Raw genomic sequence first — 23,105 nt, forward strand, 5'->3', positions numbered from 1 at the left:
AACCCTTTTCAACTACTTGTGTCCAGTTGGCAAGAGATTAAAACCAAGTCATCAGCATATTTGTTCAGGGTGAGATCCTCCCTGTTACGTTGAAGTTTATTAGACAGAAAAAAGCAGAGGTGATGACACACATCCCTGTGGTAACCCTAAATTCAGGACTGTGCAATCAGATGAGATTCCACTGACACAAACTCGTTGGGGTCTGTTTCTTAAAGCAGAACTAAGTAACTTTTTTTTACCTTCATAAATAGTTTTCTAAGTCATTACGATGGTTAATTGACTTGTAGTGGTATGTTTTGAGGCATGCACTAACCCCCTCTGGCACGTCTATGGCAGAATACAGCACTTGCAAGTTGAGCTTCGCCGACCCGACACAATCTCGCCTCATGTTCACGTTCACGCGAGAGTGACAAAATGCTTTACGGTAATTCAAAAACAATGTATAGCCTATATTATGACTTTATAAGACAATTTTGAAAATTACCCACCTCCATCGAGATTTCTTGTACAAAACTACTGCGCTGGTGAGCGTTGTAGTCCAGAGCTGCGCTTGGAGTATTTACGACAGTGTGATTCACTGAAGGAACCTGTAGGGGGAGCTTCGCAAAGATCCACTTGAAAAAAATTTCAATTCATAAAATCAACCAACTGCATACACCTAAATCTTGCACTCTTTCTTTTAAATTTTGCGGTTGACTAGTATTAAAGGCTGATGTAAAATCCATGACATGAGGCATTGGTTTTATCTAGGTTTTGATTAGGGCTGCACGATTAATCGCATGCTATTCTCACGCGCATTTCGTCAGTAAAGCCGGTTCCCTGATTACCGCTAAATCGTCATCACCTGCTTTCAAATGAAGCGGCATTTAATAGACAGAGCCGTAGATCACTGAAAAGCCACGCAATATCGCGTTCATATCGCAGATGAATCGCCTGCGATATGAACGCGATATTGCGTGGCTTGTCTGTGAACTACGGCTCTGTCTATTAATAGGCGCTCCGTTTAAAAACAGGTGATGGCGATTTAGCGGTAATCAGGGAACCGGCTTTAATGACGAAATGCGCGTGAGAATAGCATGCGATTAATTGTGCAGCCCTAGTTTTGATTCTCCAAAAAGAATCGGCTCTAAAGTTGTATTGATTGTTTCTTGAAGTGCACCCCACAGTCCATCATGATTGCACAAACTATATTTCTTGTACACCACAATACGTTTAATCAAAATCAAATCAAATGACAAACTCTTTCATCTTTACATTTGTAGATTTAGCCTAAGTTTATTGGTGTTAATGCTGTACAATACGCACAATATCCTGTCCTTCGCACTATTGAGATGATTTTCCGTTATTGTCTTAGTTCTTTCTCATCCGTGGCATTAAGTGCATTAAGATAATAGAATAAAGGCTGTCCTGGAACTCCATCTGACATTTATTTGAAATTTAAATTCCAAATAAATGTTCTATTAATTGACATTGAGTCACATGACCCATTGACTGCTGCTTCTTTTGTGAATTGTGCAGCTTCAAGACATGACGTAATGCAGACCCGCTGGAGAATTGAAGCAAGTGCTTTTTTCAGTCCCAAGAGAGCCGATCTGTGTGTCCAGCGCAGAAGATGTCAGAGCAATTTCGTCATTTAGTGCTGTTACTTACATGTCTTACATTACATTATGTGAAAGATGTATTGCTCTAGTTATTTTATATGAAACCTGGAAACAAAAGCTTGCACTTGCATCAAGAACATTTTAGAGGGGAGAAAAAAACCTAAGGATTAGGGATTTTCTTCCAATAAAATTTGCTTAAACCGTCTTTTCTTGAGTCTGGACTCCCCTGGCCTAGTTTGCAGCAGATCTTGGCCTGAGAAAAAGCTTTGCGATTAGGTGACCCCATTCAAACAGTGCCTGTAGTAGATTACATAAGGAGTTGCCAGTGTGTGCTATAATAGGACAGGCCTTGTGGCTGTCATGGACGACTTGTGTGTGTTCTTCTGCCAGACCTCTTCTGGACATGCCCGTGGAAATGTGCACAGGCTTCAGGGACCAACTGCTAGGTTTTCCATGTCACACGCATTGTTTTTGACTTGGCCTATAAAAAGTGTGGTGAGGGACAGTTGTAGTGTGTGACCGTAGCTGTGGGGCGTCATGTTCCCTGATGTTTTTATGTGGGACACCTGTGCTATTGTGTTTCTTTTGTGACAGAATCGTTCAGGTATGGCGTCCTCTGAAGCAGGAGTATCATTAACTAAAACTGTAAAATATAAAAAGTTTTAAACAAAGCGAAAATTAGAAAGCACTAAAATTACTAACTGAAATTTAAATAAAAACTAATGTTGTACTAAAATGAATACTGAAATAAAAATAAATTCTAAGTATTAATATAAAGGGTATAAATTAATATAAATATATTAAATAATATATTCCTCATTTAAAGAATTCCTGCCTACACAAAATAAAGGTCATTGCACACTGAGTCCGAAATTCACATGCGAAACTTTCGCACGTTAAAAAATAAATTCGGATCAGGTTCGATTTTCTGCGTTTTTCGCATCTGTGGCACACATTTTGAGAGACGTTTTGACAATTCAGAGCCACCGTACACGAACGCAAAAATCCAGAATGCCATCTGACAACTTGATCCACGTGTTCTACAGCACTAAACTAAAGTAGCACTGAATGACAAACAACGTGAGGAATACAAAGAGACCGAATACAAAGACAGATTGTGCCAGTAGCAAAGCATCAAACTGAGCGACTGACATCCTTAAGTAACTAATCTTTGAAACGCTCGGATAATCCCGCAGCTCCTTGATGAGATGAATTCTCCTTTCTCTCTATGCAATCTCGGGATTGAATGGACCCAATATTTCCTTTCTTTTTCTCTTTTTAAGATGAGAGAAGACAACTAATCGTGCTCACTGCTGCTTGAAGACCTCATTTTATGTTTTGCGATTTCTTTTCTTTTTTTTTTTTTCGCAACGTATTCATTAATACGCATCAGACTCAGTGTGCAAGGTCTCTGTGCGTGATGAATTTTTAGGATTGCGAATACGAAAAAACGCATGCGAAAATTTCGGACTCAGTGTGCAAAGGCCTTAAAGGGGGCGAGGCCTGGTTGGGCTCTAGTGTTTTGAAACTTAAAGTTATGGTAAGGGGTGTAACATTTCTGAAACCTGTTCAAAGCAGTTGGCCAATTACAACACTCTGATCTAGTTGACCAATCAGAGCACATTGTGCTTTTCGGAAGGAGGGGCTTCACAGAGACCGGAATTAAGCAGGGTAGCGTTTCCCAAAAGCATCGTAAGCCTAAGTTGAGCGTAGCTCCATTGGTTTCAATGGAGCTACGATCAACTTAAGCTTACGATGCTTTTGGGAAACACAGCCCAGAGCGTTACTGACAGATTGGGAAAAGAGGTGCTGCAACAATGTCAAATATATACAAAATAATGTGAACACCTGGGTAATAGGCAATATTTCTTTAAGGTGTTTTACCAAAATGTGCTTTTAATACAACTTCCAACCTTATTAAAGGGATGGTTCACCCAAAAATGAAAATTATCCCATGATTTATTCACTGTCAAGCCATCTTAAGTGTATAGGACTTTCTTCTTTCAGACAAACACAATTGGAGATATATTTAAAGGTGCTCTAAGCAATCCTGGGTGGAGTAACTTCCTGTTGACGTTTGAAGTGTTGTCAAACAAAACTTCCTGAAACAGTCATGAACGCGCATTTACAATCATTCTTGTCGGTTATTGGCTGGAGCGTGTTTATTATGATTCATGGTCCAGGCTGCACCGGTTTGTTTTTATTGCCTTTTTTGGAGCTTGTGGCGACTACAGAGACCGCGTTTTTTTACAGTGTGTTCAGGGGACAGGCAGCTAGCGGATAGCGAGGAGATGTTTGCGGTATGTGACAAAAAATGTTTTGGCCTAAAAACGCGTGACATCACTTAGAGCACCTTTAAAAATTATCCTGGCTCTTTCAAGCATTATAATGGTAGTGAACGGGGGGCGTGTTTTGAAGCCAAAAATAAGTTCATCCATCATAAATATAATCCATACGGCTCCAGGGGGTTAATAAAGGCCTTCTGAAGTGAAGTGATGTGCTTTTGTAAGAAAATCTCATTAAAGTAAAATAACTAGCTTCTGCCAGAAGACCGTACGTATACTGCGCAAGTCGATTTGCACCAAATGAGTAACCCTCTGACACAATGTATGATGTAGGAGTAGTATAAGTTTAGACACGTCTCGCGGTTTAAACAAATAGGGCTGGGCACCAAACTCAAGCTCCTCTTCTCTTATATCGAAATCCTCTGACATTTCTCTTTAAAATTTCTTCTAATTTGTGACTGGTGTTTTGTTTTGCTCAACTCTCTGTGCTTCTGTGTTCGTCATTACGTTGTGCGTTCTCTTCTGCCGCAAATCAATGTGCACGGCCGTCTGCCGGAAGCTAGTTATTTTACTTTATAAAGTTTTAAATATGGATATTTTTGCTACAAAAATCAATCGCTTTGTTTCAGAAGGCCTTTATTAACCCCCTGGAACCCATGGGTTATTTTTTATGATGGTTGAATGCGTTTTTGGGCTTCAAAATCTGGCCCGCCCTTCACTATAAAGCTTGGTAGAGTCAGGATATTTTTAAATATATATCTCAGATTGTGTTCGTCTTAAAGAAGATACATCTAGGATGGCTTGAGGGTGAGTAAATCATAGGATATTTTTGGGTGAACTATCCCGTTAAAATAGATTAATACAACTTTTACAAGTCTCCAGTTGAATGTCATCTATCACAACATCTGCCAGTTGCTCCAGAGATGTTGAAGGAGGGAATCTGCTTCTCATTCTTCTCTCCAAATCTGTCCACAGTAGTTCAATAATCTTCAAGGTGATTAAACAGACCAGGGCAGATGATGAAGTTTATCTTGGTGCTCCAACTGTCCAGCTTTTATGATCATAACACCATCTTTTTCACATTTTAGCAGTGGTTTCTCTTTCATTGATGTTGGCTTCTGTGGTCTGTTTTTGTGGTCTTCAGGGTGAATATTGAGGTTTGCTTTCACTTTGCTGCAGTTGTTTGGACACAATCCTTCTTAGTCTTTGACAGACCCTATTATCCACTTTCGGTTTTCACCCTCTATTCTTCTTTGCTGATGAAGTCTTGCCATGCTTTGTGTACACAGTCATAATCATTAAGACTGTTGTTCTTGAAACACACAACAGTTGGGTGGGTATGGTTACAGATGCTCTTGTTAAATGGGCACGGATGATCTGACGAGTCTCCCATTTCGCACACAGCTTGTACTAAACAGCTGAAAACCACTTATACTGCACAAACTAGACAATATGGACAACAAAAAGATAAATAAAAGATCATCACAATGTTTGTTTTTTCACTGTAGCCTCCACAAATGATATTAACCCCGATAATAATGGGTGTTCACATTTTGTCCAACCCCAATAGCAGGAAAACAAGCATTAACCTATCAGCATTATTAACCCATCAGCATCCAGTACTTGACTACTATGTAATCAGTAAGTATTTATCAAGCAATATGGTTGTCACAATCACGACTCTTGCATGTAGTTTTAATGTCTAAGTCTGGTCTACGCCACGTACAATCAGCAAAATATTCATGATGTGATTCTTTACACGACAGACGCATAGGTCAAACAACAGGTATCTTCATCTCTGTCAACTCCCTTAATGTCAATATAACATTGTATTGTCAATACAACCTTTTTTGAATATAAGCTTCACTAAAGGCTGAAGGCCAAAGTTTCGCCCAGCTTATTGAACAGAAGTGGTATAAAAACACTTGAATAAACGAGTTCAAATGGGTTTGTATACTCTTAAAAGATTCGTCCCAGAAAATGTCTGCTGCTCCATTTGTTGGAGTGAGTCTCAAAGGGGTGCTAATGTGGGGAGAGAGAGTGCCCTTGACCTGTTCCCACCCACAGGAAGTCACAAGAGGGACGGTTTGCCACATAAATGTGTCTGTGTGGTAGTAACGGCCTCTTCCTAAACCGTCAGTGACCAAAAAGTTTTTTTTATTTTTGCAGCACAACACTACAGAACTGAGCTCAGTGTCTCTGTTCAAGTAGAAGTATTAGATTTTGCTGTGTAACTATTCTAAGCATTCATATGTATTGACTTTTTTTGCTAGTGCTGAGAATAATTATATTTTGATAGGTTGTGATGTGTCATTCCCAAAGTATTTCCTTGATTGACAATGATGTCAGATGCACAGTGACGAGTATCCCAGTTTCAAAGGCCGAAAACATGGGAAGTTACTTGCCTTTGTGAAAATGTCAAAGTGCTCCAAAGACCTGCCATAACAGGTTTCCTGCCCACACCATGGCAACTGCGGTCGAGTCGGTCTCCATGAAGACCTGTGCCAACTTGTCATGCTTTACTTTTCCTGCAAGTCAGCCTTGGAGACAGGGAGTGATTTTGAACAAATGTTATATATGGCTTGACACGGCCTACATAATGATATTAAAAACAGCTCTAATAGAGAACAGGCTGGAATTGTCCTTGTTTGGGACAAAAACTCACCTTTTCATGATTTTAGGAGTTAAGCACTGTCTAGTTCCTCACATTCAGCTTAAACACAAGTCAAGATAGGCTTGCTTGCTAAACAGATTTCTCGCAATATAAATAAATACTGTTATAAATAAAGTTTTGTTATAAATAAATAATAATAATAAGTATTAATAATATATAGTGGTGGTAATCAATAATAAAGTAATAAATAGCTATTATTATTATAGCATTTTTAATTTAAATCAACATATTCAGATTTATTTATAATTTTTTACATTTAAAAATTAATTTTAACACAACAACAATAATAGCTATGTATATTGTTTCTGTATTAATCTTAGATCTATAAATGGTATAAAGTATTATTCATGTTGATAATGTAAATAATTACCATAGTAGTTGTCATTTTACTATGGGTAGTGGTGGTAATAATAATAAATAATTAATATTTGTATTTAAATCAACAGATTTATTTAGAAATTAGGGCTGCACGATATATCGTATGCGATTGTCACGCGCATTTCGTCAGTAAAGCCGGTTCCCTGATTACCGCTAAATCGCCATCACCTGCTTTCAAATGGAGCGGCATTTAATAGACAGAGCCGTAGTTCACGTGAAAAGCCACGCAATATCGCGTTCATTATCGAAGGCGATTCATCTGCGATATGAATGCGATATTGCGTGTCTTATCAGTGATCTACGGCTCTGTCTATTAAATGCCGCTGCATTTGAAAGCAGGTGATGGCGATTTAGCGGTAATCAGGGAACCGGCTTTATTGATGAAATGCGCGTGACAATCGCATGCGATATATCGTGCAGCCCTATTAGAAATAAAGGGTTAGTTCACCCAAAAATGAAATTCTGTCATTAATTACTCACCCTCATGTCATTCCACACCCGTAACATTCATCTTCAGAACACAAATTAAGATATTTTTGATAAAATCCAATGGCTCAGTGAGGCCTCCATTGACAGCAAGATAATTAACACTTTTAGATGTTCAAAAAGGTACTAAAAACATATTTAAAACAGTTCATGTGAATACAGTGGTTCAACCTTAATGTTATAAAGTGACGAGAATACTTTTTGTGCGGCAAAAACCTAAATAAGGACTTTATTCAACAATATCTAGTGATGGGTGATTTCAAAACACTGCTTCATGAAGCTTCGACGCTTTACGAATCTTTTGTTTCGAATCAGTGGTTCAGAGCATATATCAAACTGAAATTTACGCCCCCCAGTGGTGAACTATTGAAATTTCGAAACACTTATGACATAACGAAGCCTCGTTTACTGAAATCACATGACTTTGGCAGTTTGATATTATTATTGTAAATAATTTATGTATTAGTTTTAATAATTGTATTAATGTTATTTATAATATAATAAATAGTTATTATATAATATTTAGTAATATTTTTAATCAACAGACAGATATTCACATTTATATGCTGTACATTATCTGTATGATGAACAATGGTAAAAATAGCTATATTTTAATTAATTATTAACTCAAAAATAAACATAGTTCACCCAAAAATGAAAATAATGTCATTTAATTACTCACCCTCATGTTGTTCAAACCCGTAAAACATTCATCCATCTTTTTAATTAAATCCCACAAAGGTAGTAAAGACACCATAAAAGTAATTTTTAAATAAATTGGTAAATTATGTTTTGTTGTGCAAACAAAAATCTCGCTTCACTTCATAAAACTGAGGTTAAACCACTGGAGTCACATGGATTACTTTAATCATGTCTTTACTCCCTTTCTGGGGCTTGAAAGTGGTAGTTGCGTAGGCTGTCAGTGGAGGAACCGAAAGCTCTTAGATTTCATTAAAAAGATCATTGTGTTCCGAAGATGAATGAAGGTCTTACGGGTGTAGAACGACATGAGGGTGAGTAATTAATGACAATTTTCGTTTTTGGGCGAACTAACACTTTAAAGGTATTATTATTATGTAATTTTGTATGTGGTGGAGTCCAACGCCTATACAGTTCTGTTGTGAGGTACACTGATGGTGTGGGGGTGTGTGATTGCTTTCTGTGAAAACAAGAATATGACTATGCAAACCTGAGTTCTGCTGACCAACACAAATCACTATTAGAGATGTATTTACCTGCAAGCATAGATTAACTGGGCAGTAAAGCAGCACGTTTTGTCATTTGTAATAGAGACACATGCAAAAATGATTTATAATCAGTAATAATAAGTCAAAGCCACAGAAGGATGCTCAATTTAAAAAAAAAAAAAATCTCTGGCCTGAACATGGCTCACTTTGTTGGTAACTTCAGCTTGACATCTCTAATTGATGTGGGTTTCACGGTGAACTCTAGGGGCAGTTGAGGCCCATTTTTATTTATTCATCTCTGTTTTCTCTCTTTTCTAAACCACAGCTGGCTGGGAAATGAATGGTTCTTGGTTTCTCCTTGTTTATAGTCTCTTTTCAGTCAACATATTTGACTTTCATGACTCTGGTCGGTGCTCGGTCAGCAGCAGTCTAAAATAAAGCTTGTGGAATTGCAGGCCTTTAGTTAACCGTTGCCCTCAGAATGTCATTGGTGGTGGCACCATCACGGAGCTTCAGCATATAACCTTTCATTTTCTCTCATATGTATCTGGTTTGAATCAGTACCATATTTATATCTTTGTCTTTCTCTGTGTGTGTGTGTGTGTGTGTCTGTCTCTCTTCCTGTGTTCAGGCTCAGGTGGCGTTTCTGCAGGGTGAGAGGAAAGGTCAGGAGAACATGAAGCAGGATCTGGTGCGGCGAATCAAGATGCTGGAATACGCTCTGAAACAGGAGAGGTGAAACACACACACACACACACACACACACACACACACACACACACGTTTGTTTTGCTATCTTAGTGGGCACTCTGCATAGGCGTAATGGTTTTTATGCTGTACAAACTGTATATTCTATCCCCCTATCCCTAAACCTAACCATCACAGGAAACATTCTGCATTTTTACATTTTCAAAAAAAACATCATTTAGTATGTTTATTAATCCATTACTGCTGGCTGGTCCCCACGATGTAGGTGATCTCAGGTTTTTATTACATCGTGGGACATTTACTGTAATATAAATATAAACAAGAACACACACACACCTCTTCAACTGGCAGTATAATGTGAAACCACTGTTCTTTTTTTTTTATGTTCAATTGTGTTTTTTTTTATTTTATTTTTTATTTTTTTGGCTCTTTGTTTATTTTTTTTATTTTATGCTCTGTGTTTTGTTCTCGTTTTGTTGTTTTTTGTTCTTTTTTTTATGTTCCGTTGCAGTGTTTTTTGTTTAGTTCTTTTTGTTACGTTATGCTTTGTGTTTTTGTTTTGTTCTTGTTTTGAATTGTGTTTTGTTCTGTGTTGTTCTTTTTATATTCTATTATGTTTTTGTTTCTTCTTCATTTTTGTTCGTTTTTTTTTTTTTTACTGTGTTTTTGTTTTGTTTTTTGGCTCTTTTTTTGTTTTCCTCAGGTTTTTGTTTTGCTTCGTTCTTTTTGTTTTATTGTGTTTTTTTGGTTTTGTTCTGCTTTTATCTTGTGTTTTTGTTTTGTATTTTTCATTCTGTTTGAAAACAATCTTTTCGTAATATTCTATTGTGTTTTTGTTTAGTTTTTTTTTTCATTTTTGATCAGTTTTATTTTTTTGTGTTTGTGTTCTGTTGTTTTTTTCTTTTGTTCATTTTTGTTTAGTTTTTTCCTCAGTTTTTTTTTGTTTCGCTTCATTCTTTTTTCCTTTTTTATTTTGTGTTATATTGTTTATTTTTTTACGTTTAATTGTTCGAGAGATGATGCTACACTGTGTCATTGTAAGATTTGAGGATTTTTCCATGATGTTTATCATTTATATTCTCATCATTTTGATCCCAGGGCCAAACATCAGAAGCTGAAAAGTGGCACTGATCAGAGTCCCGGAGAGAAGAAGCCAGAGACAGAAGCTGAACCAAGTAACAACCTAGAAAGAACCTATCAAACACATACACATGCTATGAAACGTAGTCTGATACATGTTTTCCCAAACATGTTAATCATATGAGAATAAATACTGTATGCTGTTGGTTATGTTTTCTTGTTTAGTGACATCATTCTGTTTCTCACAGTACCCAATGGGCCTGCAGATTCAGACTCTGAGCCAACCAATCAGATGCCTTGGAAGGAGGGCCGGCAGTTACTGCGCAAGTCAGTGTATTTTTCTTTGCATTAATTCTCAAATGTATTTTTCAGAATGTTGTGCTGACACTGTGCGTGTGGTGTTTTTGTGTGTGTTCATGAGCAGGTACCTGGAGGAGGTGGGATACTCCGACACCATCTTGGACATGCGCTCCAAACGTGTTCGTTCCCTATTGGGTCGCAACAGCCCAGAGGCGAACGGGCCTCCTCCCAGTGAACCGCCCGCAGATCCAGAACCTCGTGGAGGAGGAGAATCACTACTAGTGCGCCAGATAGAAGAGCAGATCAAACGGTTAGAACATGCATGTTTACATCAGTGAAAGTTGAAAATAACCGTATCACACACATATATATGTTAGTGCTGTTAAAATTAGCACGTTAACGCATGTGATTAATTTTTTCAGTGGTTATAGTACAGATACTTCTATCTTATAGGCGTGCTGGGAAAGAGACTTCTAAAGAACGGATGGGCAGCTCTGTCCTGGATAAAATTCCTTTCCTTCGTGGCTGTGAGGATGACGATGAGGATGACAGTGATGAAGAGGAAGACTTCCAGGGCATGACTACAGACTGCATTGATGGACGCAAAAACAAGAAATCCAGGGGCAAGGTCAGAGTGTTTACATGAAGATTAGGCTCACACGCACAGATCCTGTTTTGTTGCTCATATCGTGTCGTCTGTATGCATGTAGATGGGCGGAGAACCCATGACCACAGATCTTGACCCGGAGGACGAGGATGATGAAGATGATTCTGAGGACGCCCTGGGCGAGTTTGATTTCTTGGGCTCAGGAGAGGAAGGCGAAGGTGCGGGAGAAGCTCGCATATCTGGAGACGGCCGTGAATTGGGTATGGAGGCCCATTTGTTCAAAATGTTTCAGACAACTCGTCATTCCTGCATTGTGTTTTTGACAGTGGATGTGAGGGTTTCCCTTTATCGTCACACTGTGACCGCTCATTGTTTTCTTTTCATTTGCTTTTGTTTGTAACTTCCTGTTGATAAAATCTGTTGACAGGGCCACCATTTTGTCTTCACGTCACTGCACGCTTGTTTGTTCCTCTTGATGTTCCCTTCACCACTTCCAAACGTGTCATCATACCACCGGATGAATGACTGGCAGCAGTTGAATTGAGTTTTTTTTCTGCTCTGTCTGCTGGTTTGTTTACTCCTCTTACTTCCTCTGCCCAGGTTCAGAGAACCGCCGGAACAAGTTGCAAGGCATTATGTCAGATTTTCCCCCCAAACCCGCTCCACCCCCTACTATCCCAGGCCAGGCGCGCTCCAGTGAAGGTAAGAGCAGCCATTCGGCTCTCTGAATCCCAAAATGATCACCTACGATAATAAAAGCTTAATATTTTCAACTATTTGCGCTGATTAAAAGACTAAATAATTAATCAATCAATCCATTAATTTATTCATTAATTTATTCGAAACATTCATTGTTGCTAAGAGTAAAAATATTTGATACATGAATTTAAATAAATATTAATTATATTATATTATATTATATTATATTATATTATATTATATTATATTATATTATATTATATTATATTATATTATAATCTCAGTGATGTTATGGAATAATTTTTGCTTCATCAGTATAGCAATTCTTATAAGTAAAAATTCTTTATTTAAAATGTCAAATGCATAAAGGGATACATATTGCTAAGTTGATTTTTGTTTTATTTTATTTTTTTTTATATTTATTTAACCCATGTAATCATTATTCAAACAGACAATCATTGTTGCCAAAAAAATTAAAATAATTAATTCATGAAGTAAAATAAAAAATATGGTTAAAAATTAAGGCATTTTTCCACATATTATATTATATTATATTATATTATATTATATTATATTATATTATATTATATTATATTATATTATATTATATTATATTATATTATATCATATATCATATCGTATCATATATCATATCATATCATATATCATATCATATATCATATCATATCATATCATATCATATCATGTGACCCTGGACTGCAAAACCGTGTATATTTGTAGCAATAGCCAACAATACATTGTATGGGTCAAAATTATCGATTTTTCTTTTATGCCAAAAATCATTAGGATATTAATTAAAGATTATGTTCCATAAAGATAAATAACCTACTGTAAATATATCAAATTTATTTTTGTGATTGGATATGCATTGCTAAGCACTTCATTTGGACAACTTTTAAAGGCAATTTTCTCAATATTTATTTATTTATTTATTTGCACCCTTAGATTTACAGATTTTCAAATAGCTGTTTTTTGGCCAAATATTGTCCTATCCTAACAAACTATATATATTTTTATATATATATAAAAAGACACCCACACTATATAAAATATATATAATAATACTTTTTTTTTTTTTTTTTTATCAAGCTAGTCATTGAAATGGACGTTTAGTGTTAATGATTTAGACTTTATAACACTATTTTTTTCAAATAAAAATGACATGTTTTAGTGTCCAGAGACACTATAATACTGGCTAAAATTCTAATAGGCTAAGTATATATTTTTTTTAAATTCCAATTTCAGCATGTTATGTGTATGTGTCTGTGCTCAAGGGGGCGCTCTCGGCTTCTCATCTGATGTCTTCATACTGGATGCGGTTGGAGGAGGAGATATGAACCTCGGAGAGCTGGCTGACCTTACTGTTGCCAACGACAATGACCTCACCATTGACGTTAGTGTTATAAGTAATCTTTCCTCCTTTTTTTTTTATTTAAGGTATACAAACATATACTACTTTTGGTTTAGTAGTAGTACCCTTTGAAATGTTTATTGTTGGTTTGCACTGTTTCACAAACTTTTTATTTTTTTATTTTTTTTTTAATAAAGTATTTACTGCAAAATTGGCAGTATGTTAGTCAAATTTCACGTCTCACTTTAGTTGCAGGAAAGTCGAGAAGAGTTCAAGAAAACGTGGAACCCTCGCTTCACACTACGAAGCCACTTCGACGCCATCCGAGCACTGACCTTTCACCCCAGCCAGGCTGTGCTGCTGTCTGCCTCTGAGGATGGAACACTCAAGCTGTGGAACCTCAACAAGGCAATGCACTCCAAAAAGTAAGAACCACATCCTGAGCCTGCATCAAAACAAGACACGCCACACAAAAAAAGATCCTTATTTCACTTCCCTCTTATGTTGAGTATGTCACTATAATTGTGTTAGTGTGGGTGTCTCTAGAGGTATATTTAGAAATATTGATCCATAAATGGTTCTTTTTGCGCTGTGTGCTAAAATGGAAGCCTCTCATTTTTCGCTTTCACAGAAATGCAGCGCTGGACGTTGAGCCCATTTATACATTCAGAGCACACAGGTGAGTGGGACAGGTTTATAATTGGACTATAATCTGGGGTACGTCCACCTAAAAATTAGACTAACATACTCTGCCAAGTGCTTAAAGGGATAGTTCAGCCAAAAATTAAAATTCTGTCATAATTTTCATTTTTGGGTGAACTATCCCTTTAAGGCTAAATTATGAATCTAAAGCCCTGTAGTGGGCTGCAGCCTGTGATGTCATCAAATGCTGTTCATCAGGTTTTGCTTATTTTACTATTTAATGGCATTACCATTGTTTGTGGTCTTTGAAGTACCTTAAATTACAATGTAAATGAAAATGTATGGAAATCAGTCAGCACCACTGTATAAATCAGAGTACCATGGTATTACAATCTGATCACAACCTGAACTTTTTTGTTTGTGTGTGTGTGTGTGTGGTTTTAGTGGTGCTGTTCTTTCTCTGGCTATGGGGGAGGAGGGAGAATCATGCTACAGCGGCGGTCTGGACGGCACCGTGCGAGGCTGGAAGATTCCAGACCTTAATGTGGATCCTTATGACAACTATGGCAAGTCTACCTAATGCACTTGCAAGTTACACAATGTCACTCAAAAACAGTTGCGTTTATATTACAGTCCACTAGAGGGCACTGACTACAAATGCATTTGCAGACGCATTGGACAGAGCTAGACAGAAATATTGTGTGTAAATGCATTCAGATCCAGGCGTGGAGAGCAGCGTGTTGTCGGGGCATGAAGACGCAGTGTGGGGATTGGCTTACTCCTCCAGCCTGAAGCGTTTGGCCTCCTGCTCAGCAGATGGGACTGTGCGGATCTGGGACCCCCATAATTCCTCACCGTGTGTGTCTGTTTTCAACAAGGAGAAAGGTGAGGAGGAGACCTTGAGAGTTTGGATTGGTTTTCTTTCCTGTATGTCCCTCTCACTCATTCCCTCTCTGTCTTACAGAACACGGCACTCCCACCTCGGTTGCCTTTGTAAACACTGACCCATCCCAGGTTGTTGTGTCTTTCGATGGGGGCGAGACTCTGCTTTATGACCTCAACACAGAGCAAAGCATCATGGTCCTGGAGACCCAGACTAAGGATGGTAAGCCCCATCATACAGGAACTGACATTTAGCAAAATGTCACTACTGTTAAAATATATATATATATATATATATATATATATAATATAATATAATATAATATATATATATATATATATATATATATATATATATATATATATATATATATATAATATAATATAATATATATATATATATATATATATATATATATATATATAATTCATATATACACTACCGTTCAAAACTTTGGTGTCAGTAAGATTTTTTTTAATGTTTTAAAAGAAGTATCTTCTGCTCACCAAGCCTGCATTTATTTGATTGAAAATACAAACAAAAACAGTAATATTGTGAAATATTATTCCAATTTAAAACAGCTGTTTTCTATGTCAGTATACAGTTAAGTGTAATTTATTCCTGTGATCAAAGTTGAAATTTCAGCATCATTACTCCAGTCTTCAGTGTCACATGATCCTTCAGAAATCAATCTAATATGATGATTTGATGCTCAAGAAACATTTATGATTGTTATCAATGTTGAAAACAGTTATTTACATTTTTATTTCATGATGCTATGATGAATAGAAAGTTTAAAAGAACAGCATTTGTCTGAAATCTAAATCTTTTGTAACATTAAACACTACTGTTCAAAAGTTTGGGCTCAGTAAGAATTTAAATTTTATTTTTGGGGGATAGAAATAAAATTAATCAATACTTTTATTTATCAAGGATGAGTTAAACTGATCAAAAGTTACAGTAAAGACAATTATAATGTTAGAAAATATTCTATTTTAAATAAATGCTGTTCTTTTGAACTTTCTATTCATTGAAGAATTTTGAAAAAATTTGTACACAACTGTTTTCAACATTGATAATAATAATGAATATTTCTTGAGCATCAAATCATCATATTAGATTGATTTCTGAAGGATCATGTGACACTGAAGACTGGAGTAATGATGCTGAAAAATCAGTTTTGCATCACAGGAATAAATTACACTTTACTGTATATTGACAGAAAACTACGGAAGAGGATTAGGGCCAAGCAATAATAAAAAATAAAACCATTGAGATTAAAGTTGTTAAATTTCCAGAAAAAAACTCGAGAAAAATTTCGAGAAAAAAGTCAAAATAAAATGTTGAGAATAAACTCGTTAAATTACAAGAAAAAAGTTGTTAAATTTCAAGAAAAAAGTTTATTCTCAACATTTTATTTCGACTTTTTTCTTGAAATTTAACGAGTTTTTTCTCGAAATTTAACAACTTTAATCTCGATGGTTTAATTTTTTTATTATTGCTTGGCCCTAATCAAATTAATGCAGACTTGGTGAGCAGAAGATACTTCTTTTAAAACATTAAAAAAATCTTACTGACCCCAAACTTTTGAACGGTATGTGTTTTGGAAAAGGTCATGTAAATTAATAAAAAAAATATATACTTTTTTAATTTTGATAATTTTTTTTTTTCTATCAAATAAAAAAAAATGAAAAAGAATATAAACATTATGTAATTCTGTTAAATATACATAGAATAATTCTCATGTTTATTATATATTGTATTATATATGATTATTATATATTATAAATTATAATGCATTTATTTATTATGTATTGGGTAACACTACAAAAAGGTCCCATTAGTTTACTCTAATGCATTAACTAACAATGAGCAATACTTTTATTTATTTATTTATTTTTCAATAAATAAAATGAAATAAAATGAAAACTAGCTCAGGTCCATTAAATAATATTAATAGATTTAGATTTTGATAATGTATAGGTACATGTTGAAATTAACATAAACTAAGATTAATAAATGTTTTAGAAGCATTGTTAGTTCAGACTAATGTAATGTTAATGTTAGTATCACTGAATATTGTTATATTAATATTATTTTGTAATATTTTTGTCAAACATTTTAATTTAGATTATTTACTAATTGAATGAAAATTGGCATTTTGGAAAAGGTCATGTAAATAAATACAACTCCTTTGTATAACTCCTACTATAATTATTCATATCAATAATTTATTCATTATTACGTATTTATTATTAATTCAAATAGAATTTTACATATATATATATATATATATATATATATATATATATATATATATGAGCAGGCATTATTTCAAAGTATATCACAATGGATGATCAAATTCTTGACCTACGTTGAAAATCATATTTCCACGCATAACGTTACAGAAGTAAAATGGGTTAAGAATGCAATTTAATGTTGAACAGTAATAAAATATTGTGTTTTTCTTTACCGTCCCCTGCAGGCAGCGAGCTGATTAACCGCGTGGTCAGCCATCCTTCCCAACCGATTTCCATTACAGCCCACGAGAATCGTACCATCCGCTACCTGGACAACAAGACAGGTAGGTGTGTGTGTGTGTGTGTGTGTGTGTGTGTGTGTGTGTGTGTGTTGAGAGCTTGTAGCAATGTTGTTGCCCATAATAACACTCACTGCATATTTTCCAGCTGTGCACTGTGGGAACTGTAAATACACCAGCAAAGCCATTTGACCCTCCTATAGTGCAGTCACAATAGACCTCTCAAAGCAGTTAAAAATAACCTCCGGTATAAAAAATCCTCAATCGAATCGATGCCAGACACCACCCTTTATTCAGCAGTTTATATAGCAAGAGCCCTTGAAAAGAAGCGAATAACATTCTTGGTGTGAAAGATTAGCCAGTGGTGCAGTACCCGTGGCTTTATTTTCAGGCACATTAGGACGCTTTTATCGATTTTTGTGGATACGTGCCAGCAATGGAAATTGTCTTAAAGGGATAGTTCACCCAAAAATTACTCATCCTCAAGTTGTTCCAAACCTGTAAAAATGTCTTTGTTCTGCTGTACATAAAGGAAGACATTTTGGAAGAATGTTTGTAACCAAACAGATCTCTCCTACTGTTGACAATCATAGTATTTTTTCCCCCTACCATGGTAGTCAATGGGGGACGAGATCTGCTTGGTTACAAACATTCTTCCAAATATCTTCCTTTATGTACAGCAGAACAAAGACATTTGTACAGGTTTGGAACAACTTGAGAATGATTTTTTTGGGTGAACAATCTCTTTATGAAAGGATGAATATAGAAACACAATCTTATTCCATTGGTTGAGCCAGAACTTGGAATATCAGCCCACTCAGAAACAATATATCAAAAATGTCCCACATGACCTAATAATTTTCCTATTTCCTCTCGCTGTGGCTACAGGGAAAGTGATCCATTCCATGGTGGCTCACCTGGATGCTGTAACCTGTCTTACCACAGACCCTAAAGGCACTTACCTCATCTCCGGCAGTAAGTACATTTACACGAACATGCTGTGTGTGACATCAGCGAACAAAACAACAAGCCATCTGAATTCTCCCGAACACATCCACGTCAACAGATCATTCTCACGCAAATGTGAAAGTTGCCAAGAATCTGTATCTTGTGTTTTGTTTTTCTCAGGTCATGACTGCTCGGTGCGCTTGTGGATGCTGGACAATCGCACGTGTGTGCAGGAGATCACAGCACACAGGAAAAAACACGATGAGGCCATTCATGACGTGGCCTTCCACCCATCGCAGCCCTTCATCGCCAGCGCTGGGGCCGACGCGCTCGCCAAGATCTTTGTTTGATTTTCTCAATGGTAAATGCACATTCATACACATTAAAACTGGATTATATATAGAAGTTATAAGTTCAAGGTTCTGTATTTTTTTTTTTTTTTTTTCTCCTGTATAAGCAAAAATGTATATCATTTTCAAACATTTTATTTGATAGTTAAACATCTAACATATTTTTATGGAAATGTGGTTTAAAAAACCTCGCAATCCCTTGTGAAAAAGAAGTGAACTTAATTGTATTAAATGCCCACCTGTAGTGTACTTTAAATCTTCAAAGTATATTTTGTTAAAAATATTTAGTTGCAGAGAATATATTAATGAAATAAAAGGCCACTTAAGTGTGCTTAGGAAACACACTTAAGTACACTTATAAAAAGTGTTCTTCGTAATGTGACATTGTTTTAAAACATTTTAAATATAATTTTTACTTATTTTGTTCATTATTAAATCATTAATTCTAATTTTGACTGTAGTGTTATTCAGTATTACATTTAAAGTTAGTACATACTAAACAACTGCAGTACCAATCTCAACCACTAGCTGTCAATATTACATACCGCACATTTAAGTGTATATTATTTCCATAATAAGTACTCCTTTTAAAAGTATATTAAAGTGTACTTCTTTTTCACAATGGAATGATACACATTTATCAGTAAATAATTAAAAATTTTGTTGTCTTGTGAACAACCACTATGTGGATTTAAGTTCCAAAAACCTGAAGTAGACATCTCTGAAAGTAATGATCACATGCAGTTAATTTAGTGAAGGATTCCTTATTTGAATGATTCGAAGTGCTCACTTTTGATCGCAAGTCTCTTTGAACGATTAATTAAAAGATCAATCCATTAAAGGATTAATGGTTCACTTTAAAATGAAAATTTCCACAAGCTTTACTCACCCTCAAGAAATCCTAGGTATATATGACTTTCTTCTTTCTGATGAACACAATCAGAGATATTTTAATAAATGTCCTGACATATCCAAGCTTTATAATGGCAGTGAGCGATACCAACGAGTATGAGCTGAAGAAAGTGAATCCATGCATCATAAACGTACTCCACGCAGCTCCGGGGGGTTAATAAAGGCCTTCTGAAGCGAAACAGTGTGTTTATGTAAGACAAATATCCATATTTAACAAGTTATAAAGTAAAATATCTAGCTTCCGCCAGACCCGCCTTCCTTATTCAACTTTTGAAGAAAGTGTATACTGGCATCGTGTCGGTTAAGCTTTTTTCATAAGTTGAATACTGAAGGCATAGGATGTAGCGCAAGCGTTTTGAACTGCGAGAGGCATTGCACTTTCTTCGTAAGTTGAATACGGAAGGTGGTCTGGCGGAAGTTAGATATTTTACTTTCTTCAGCTCATACACATTGATCCCGCTTACTGCCATTATAAGCTCAGATGCATCGGGATATTTATTAATGTAACTTTGGTTGTGTTCATCAGAAAGAAGAAAGGGTCATATACACCTAGGATGCCTTGAGGGTGAGTAAAGTTTGGGTGTAATTTTCATTTGAAAGTGAACTAATGCTTCAAAATGACTTGTTTGTGAATCAGACTACACTGTTAGTGATCTATGTTTTTGTTAGCAACCATAAGGACAACTCAAAAAAATTTTTGCCAGTATTTTACATTAAACCATCTTTCTATCTTCAGATTTAATTGACTTGCATAACTCAACTCACATTAACAACTTGAGTAAATCACGATTTCTTTCATTCAGCAGCTAGTTGTCTTTAAGCCGTGAGTCCACCAAATAATTTTTTCAATTGTTTTTAATAGTAGTGTCACGTTTTTAAAACTGCATTAACATGACAAGCCGCTGAACGTCTATTTCATACTGAGCATTGTGCGTTATTTACCAGATGCAGGGTTGAAGAATGTTCAACTTTGAGTAAAATGCAGTGCTCATCAGAGCATAATTATGTCAATATGGTACAAGATTATCCTATTCAAATCAATGTGATTAAATGAGTTTTGTCAAAAATAATCTTAAAGTAATCAAAAAGTAGTCAGATTACATTACCTTAAATGTGTAATGTAATGGATTGCATTATTAAAGGTGCCATCGAATTGAAAATTGAATTTACCTCAGCACAGTTGAATAACAAGAGTTCAGTACATGGAAATGACATATAGTGAGTCTCAAACTCCATTGTTTCCTCCTCCTTAGATAAATCTCATTTGTTTAAAAGACCTCCGAAGAACAGGCGAATCTCAACATAACACTGACTGTTACGTAACTGTCGGGATCATTAATATGTATGCCCCCAATATTTGCATATGCCAGCTCATGTTCAAAGCATTACACAAGGGCAAAACGTCTGGATGTGCACAGCTGAATCATCAGACTAGGTAAGCAAGCAAGAACAATAGCGAAAAATGGCAGATGGAGCGATAATAACGGACATGATCCATGATAACATGATATTTTTAGTAGGGCTGCCCCCTAATAGTCGACTAACCGTTAGTCAACTTGAAGAGGCTTGGTCGACCAAGATTTTATTAATCGGTTAGTCGCAGAAAAATAAATCTCCACAGGAAGTGTCGAGGTCACGCATTCCTAGAGGCACAGATCATTAACTGCAGGAAATCCAAACATTCACCTATCATTTATCGACCTCAAATATGGCTTATCACTTGAAACATGTAAGTCGCAACTTTAGTCCATTCTCTTTAATTTTTGCCTATAGATAAATGTGCGCTATTATTTGGCGCGTATCCAAGTGTTTGTTTGGAGAGCGTGTTTACTGCATGACATGGAGGCGCCGGTGTGATCACTGCACTTAACTTAAAATACTCCGTCATTTTTGGTCATAGATAAGAGTAATGCAAAATGTAAAAGGTCTACTTTTATTTCTGTAAACTCACAATAACAGCAAAACGTTGTGCTTTTGTAAAACAATGAAAGCAATCAGGATGCGTTTTCTGATCTCGGTCTCGGTGAACTTGAGCTCGTAAACAAGCATGAACCGAAACTCATCGTATAGGCTGCTTTCCTCACAGACACAAGAAATATATCTGTAGCTTGGAATGTCTACTTTTAAACGAGCCAATTCAAATGGAAAATAAATATTCTCAGATTATGTAATCCATATGCAACTTGCATATAGGCGCGTCCACTACTGCGGAGATGAGAGATGAGTCAGCATTGTTGACTTAATCTCTGCAGCCGAAAACACAGAAAACATTCATAATCATTACGTTTGCCGGTGCACTGTGGCAAGCTTTATGCATGTGTTTGAGCACTGATTAGGCTATGTATACATAAGATTAAAGGCTCATTATGATTTATGGCTTATTAATATAAATGCGCGATTAGTCGACTAATGGCTTAAATGAACGACTACTGGTCGACTAGAAAAATCTTTAGTCGAGGACAGCCCTAATTTTTTGTGATATTTGTAAATTGTCTTTCTAAATGTTTCGTTAGCATGTTGTTAATGTACTGTTAAATGTGGTTAAAGTTAACATCGTTTCTTACTGTATTCACGGAGACAAGAGCCGTCGCTATTTTTAAACACTTGCAGTCTGTATAATTCATAAACACAACTTCATTCTTTATAAATCTCTCCAACAGTGTAGCATTAGCCCGTTAGCCACGGAGCACAGCCTCAAACTCATTCAGAATCAATGTAAACATCCAAATAAATACTGTACTTACACGATTAGACATGCTGCATGACGAACACTTTGTAAAGATCCATTTTGAGTCGAGAGCACGAGCAATTAAAGGGGCCGCAGCCTGAATCGGCGCATTTCTAATTATGCCTCAAAATAGGCAGTTAAAAAAATTTATTAAAAAAAATCTATGGGGTATTTTGAGCTGCAACTTCAGACACATTCAGGGGACACCTTAGACTTGTATTACATCTTTAAAAAAAAACATTCGATGGCACCTTTAAATTTATTGTAATCAGTAACTGTCTCTTTTTACCCAGCTGTCCAATCACAGTGGAGGAGGGGCGGGGCAAATACACACCGACCAACCATCACAATCTGCATGTATAACGATGACAAACAACAAAAAGCACATTTCTTAACCCAAAAGTGCCAGAGTGAGTGCGTTACATTGCGTCAATATTTTTATATACAGAAACAAACTATTTACGAAATCAGATATTAGTAACCGTTCCATGGACATTCTATATCAGCACATACAGCGCCCGTCGCAAGCAGTTTTCAGAATAATGCTGGCGTTTTCAAACGTTTTGGTGGAAACACGGCCTTATGGTCTAATTCAGTTATTTATGTATGCCGCAAGTTATCAAAATGGCTAAAATCATTTGCAGCACCTTGTTTCTTGTCGCGTGTGCATGTTCCCATGCGTTCACTTGAAACCTGCTGCCATGAGCTAATTTTTTGCTTTTATCT

The 23,105-nt window shown here is 36.0% G+C and overlaps 1 protein-coding gene across 2 annotated transcripts in view; it reads left to right on the forward strand.

Moving 5' to 3' along the window:
• Positions 1-23,105, forward strand: part of strn4 (striatin, calmodulin binding protein 4) — a 31,188-nt gene that overhangs the window by 5,226 nt on the left and 2,857 nt on the right. Inside the window, exons 2-18 of one of the 2 annotated variants that reach the window (XM_067364847.1) lie at positions 9,243-9,346; positions 10,418-10,494; positions 10,648-10,726; positions 10,824-11,009; positions 11,153-11,327; positions 11,410-11,566; positions 11,907-12,008; positions 13,301-13,419; positions 13,627-13,802; positions 14,009-14,056; positions 14,464-14,585; positions 14,737-14,904; positions 14,984-15,124; positions 17,388-17,486; positions 18,330-18,416; positions 18,570-18,750; positions 22,673-23,088. In XM_067364847.1, coding sequence (XP_067220948.1) covers positions 9,243-9,346; positions 10,418-10,494; positions 10,648-10,726; positions 10,824-11,009; positions 11,153-11,327; positions 11,410-11,566; positions 11,907-12,008; positions 13,301-13,419; positions 13,627-13,802; positions 14,009-14,056; positions 14,464-14,585; positions 14,737-14,904; positions 14,984-15,124; positions 17,388-17,486; positions 18,330-18,416; positions 18,570-18,739 — 2,010 coding nt within the window. In that variant the 3' untranslated portion in view covers positions 18,740-18,750; positions 22,673-23,088. Of the gene's footprint in view, positions 1-9,242; positions 9,347-10,417; positions 10,495-10,647; positions 10,727-10,823; positions 11,010-11,152; positions 11,328-11,409; positions 11,567-11,906; positions 12,009-13,300; positions 13,420-13,626; positions 13,803-14,008; positions 14,057-14,463; positions 14,586-14,736; positions 14,905-14,983; positions 15,125-17,387; positions 17,487-18,329; positions 18,417-18,569; positions 18,751-22,672; positions 23,089-23,105 lie in introns of those variants that run through there. The other variant, XM_067364846.1, reaches the window with a different exon arrangement.

The sequence above is a fragment of the Chanodichthys erythropterus genome, chromosome 17 (assembly GCF_024489055.1).
Source record: "Chanodichthys erythropterus isolate Z2021 chromosome 17, ASM2448905v1, whole genome shotgun sequence".
Classification (NCBI taxonomy): domain Eukaryota; kingdom Metazoa; phylum Chordata; class Actinopteri; order Cypriniformes; family Xenocyprididae; genus Chanodichthys; species Chanodichthys erythropterus.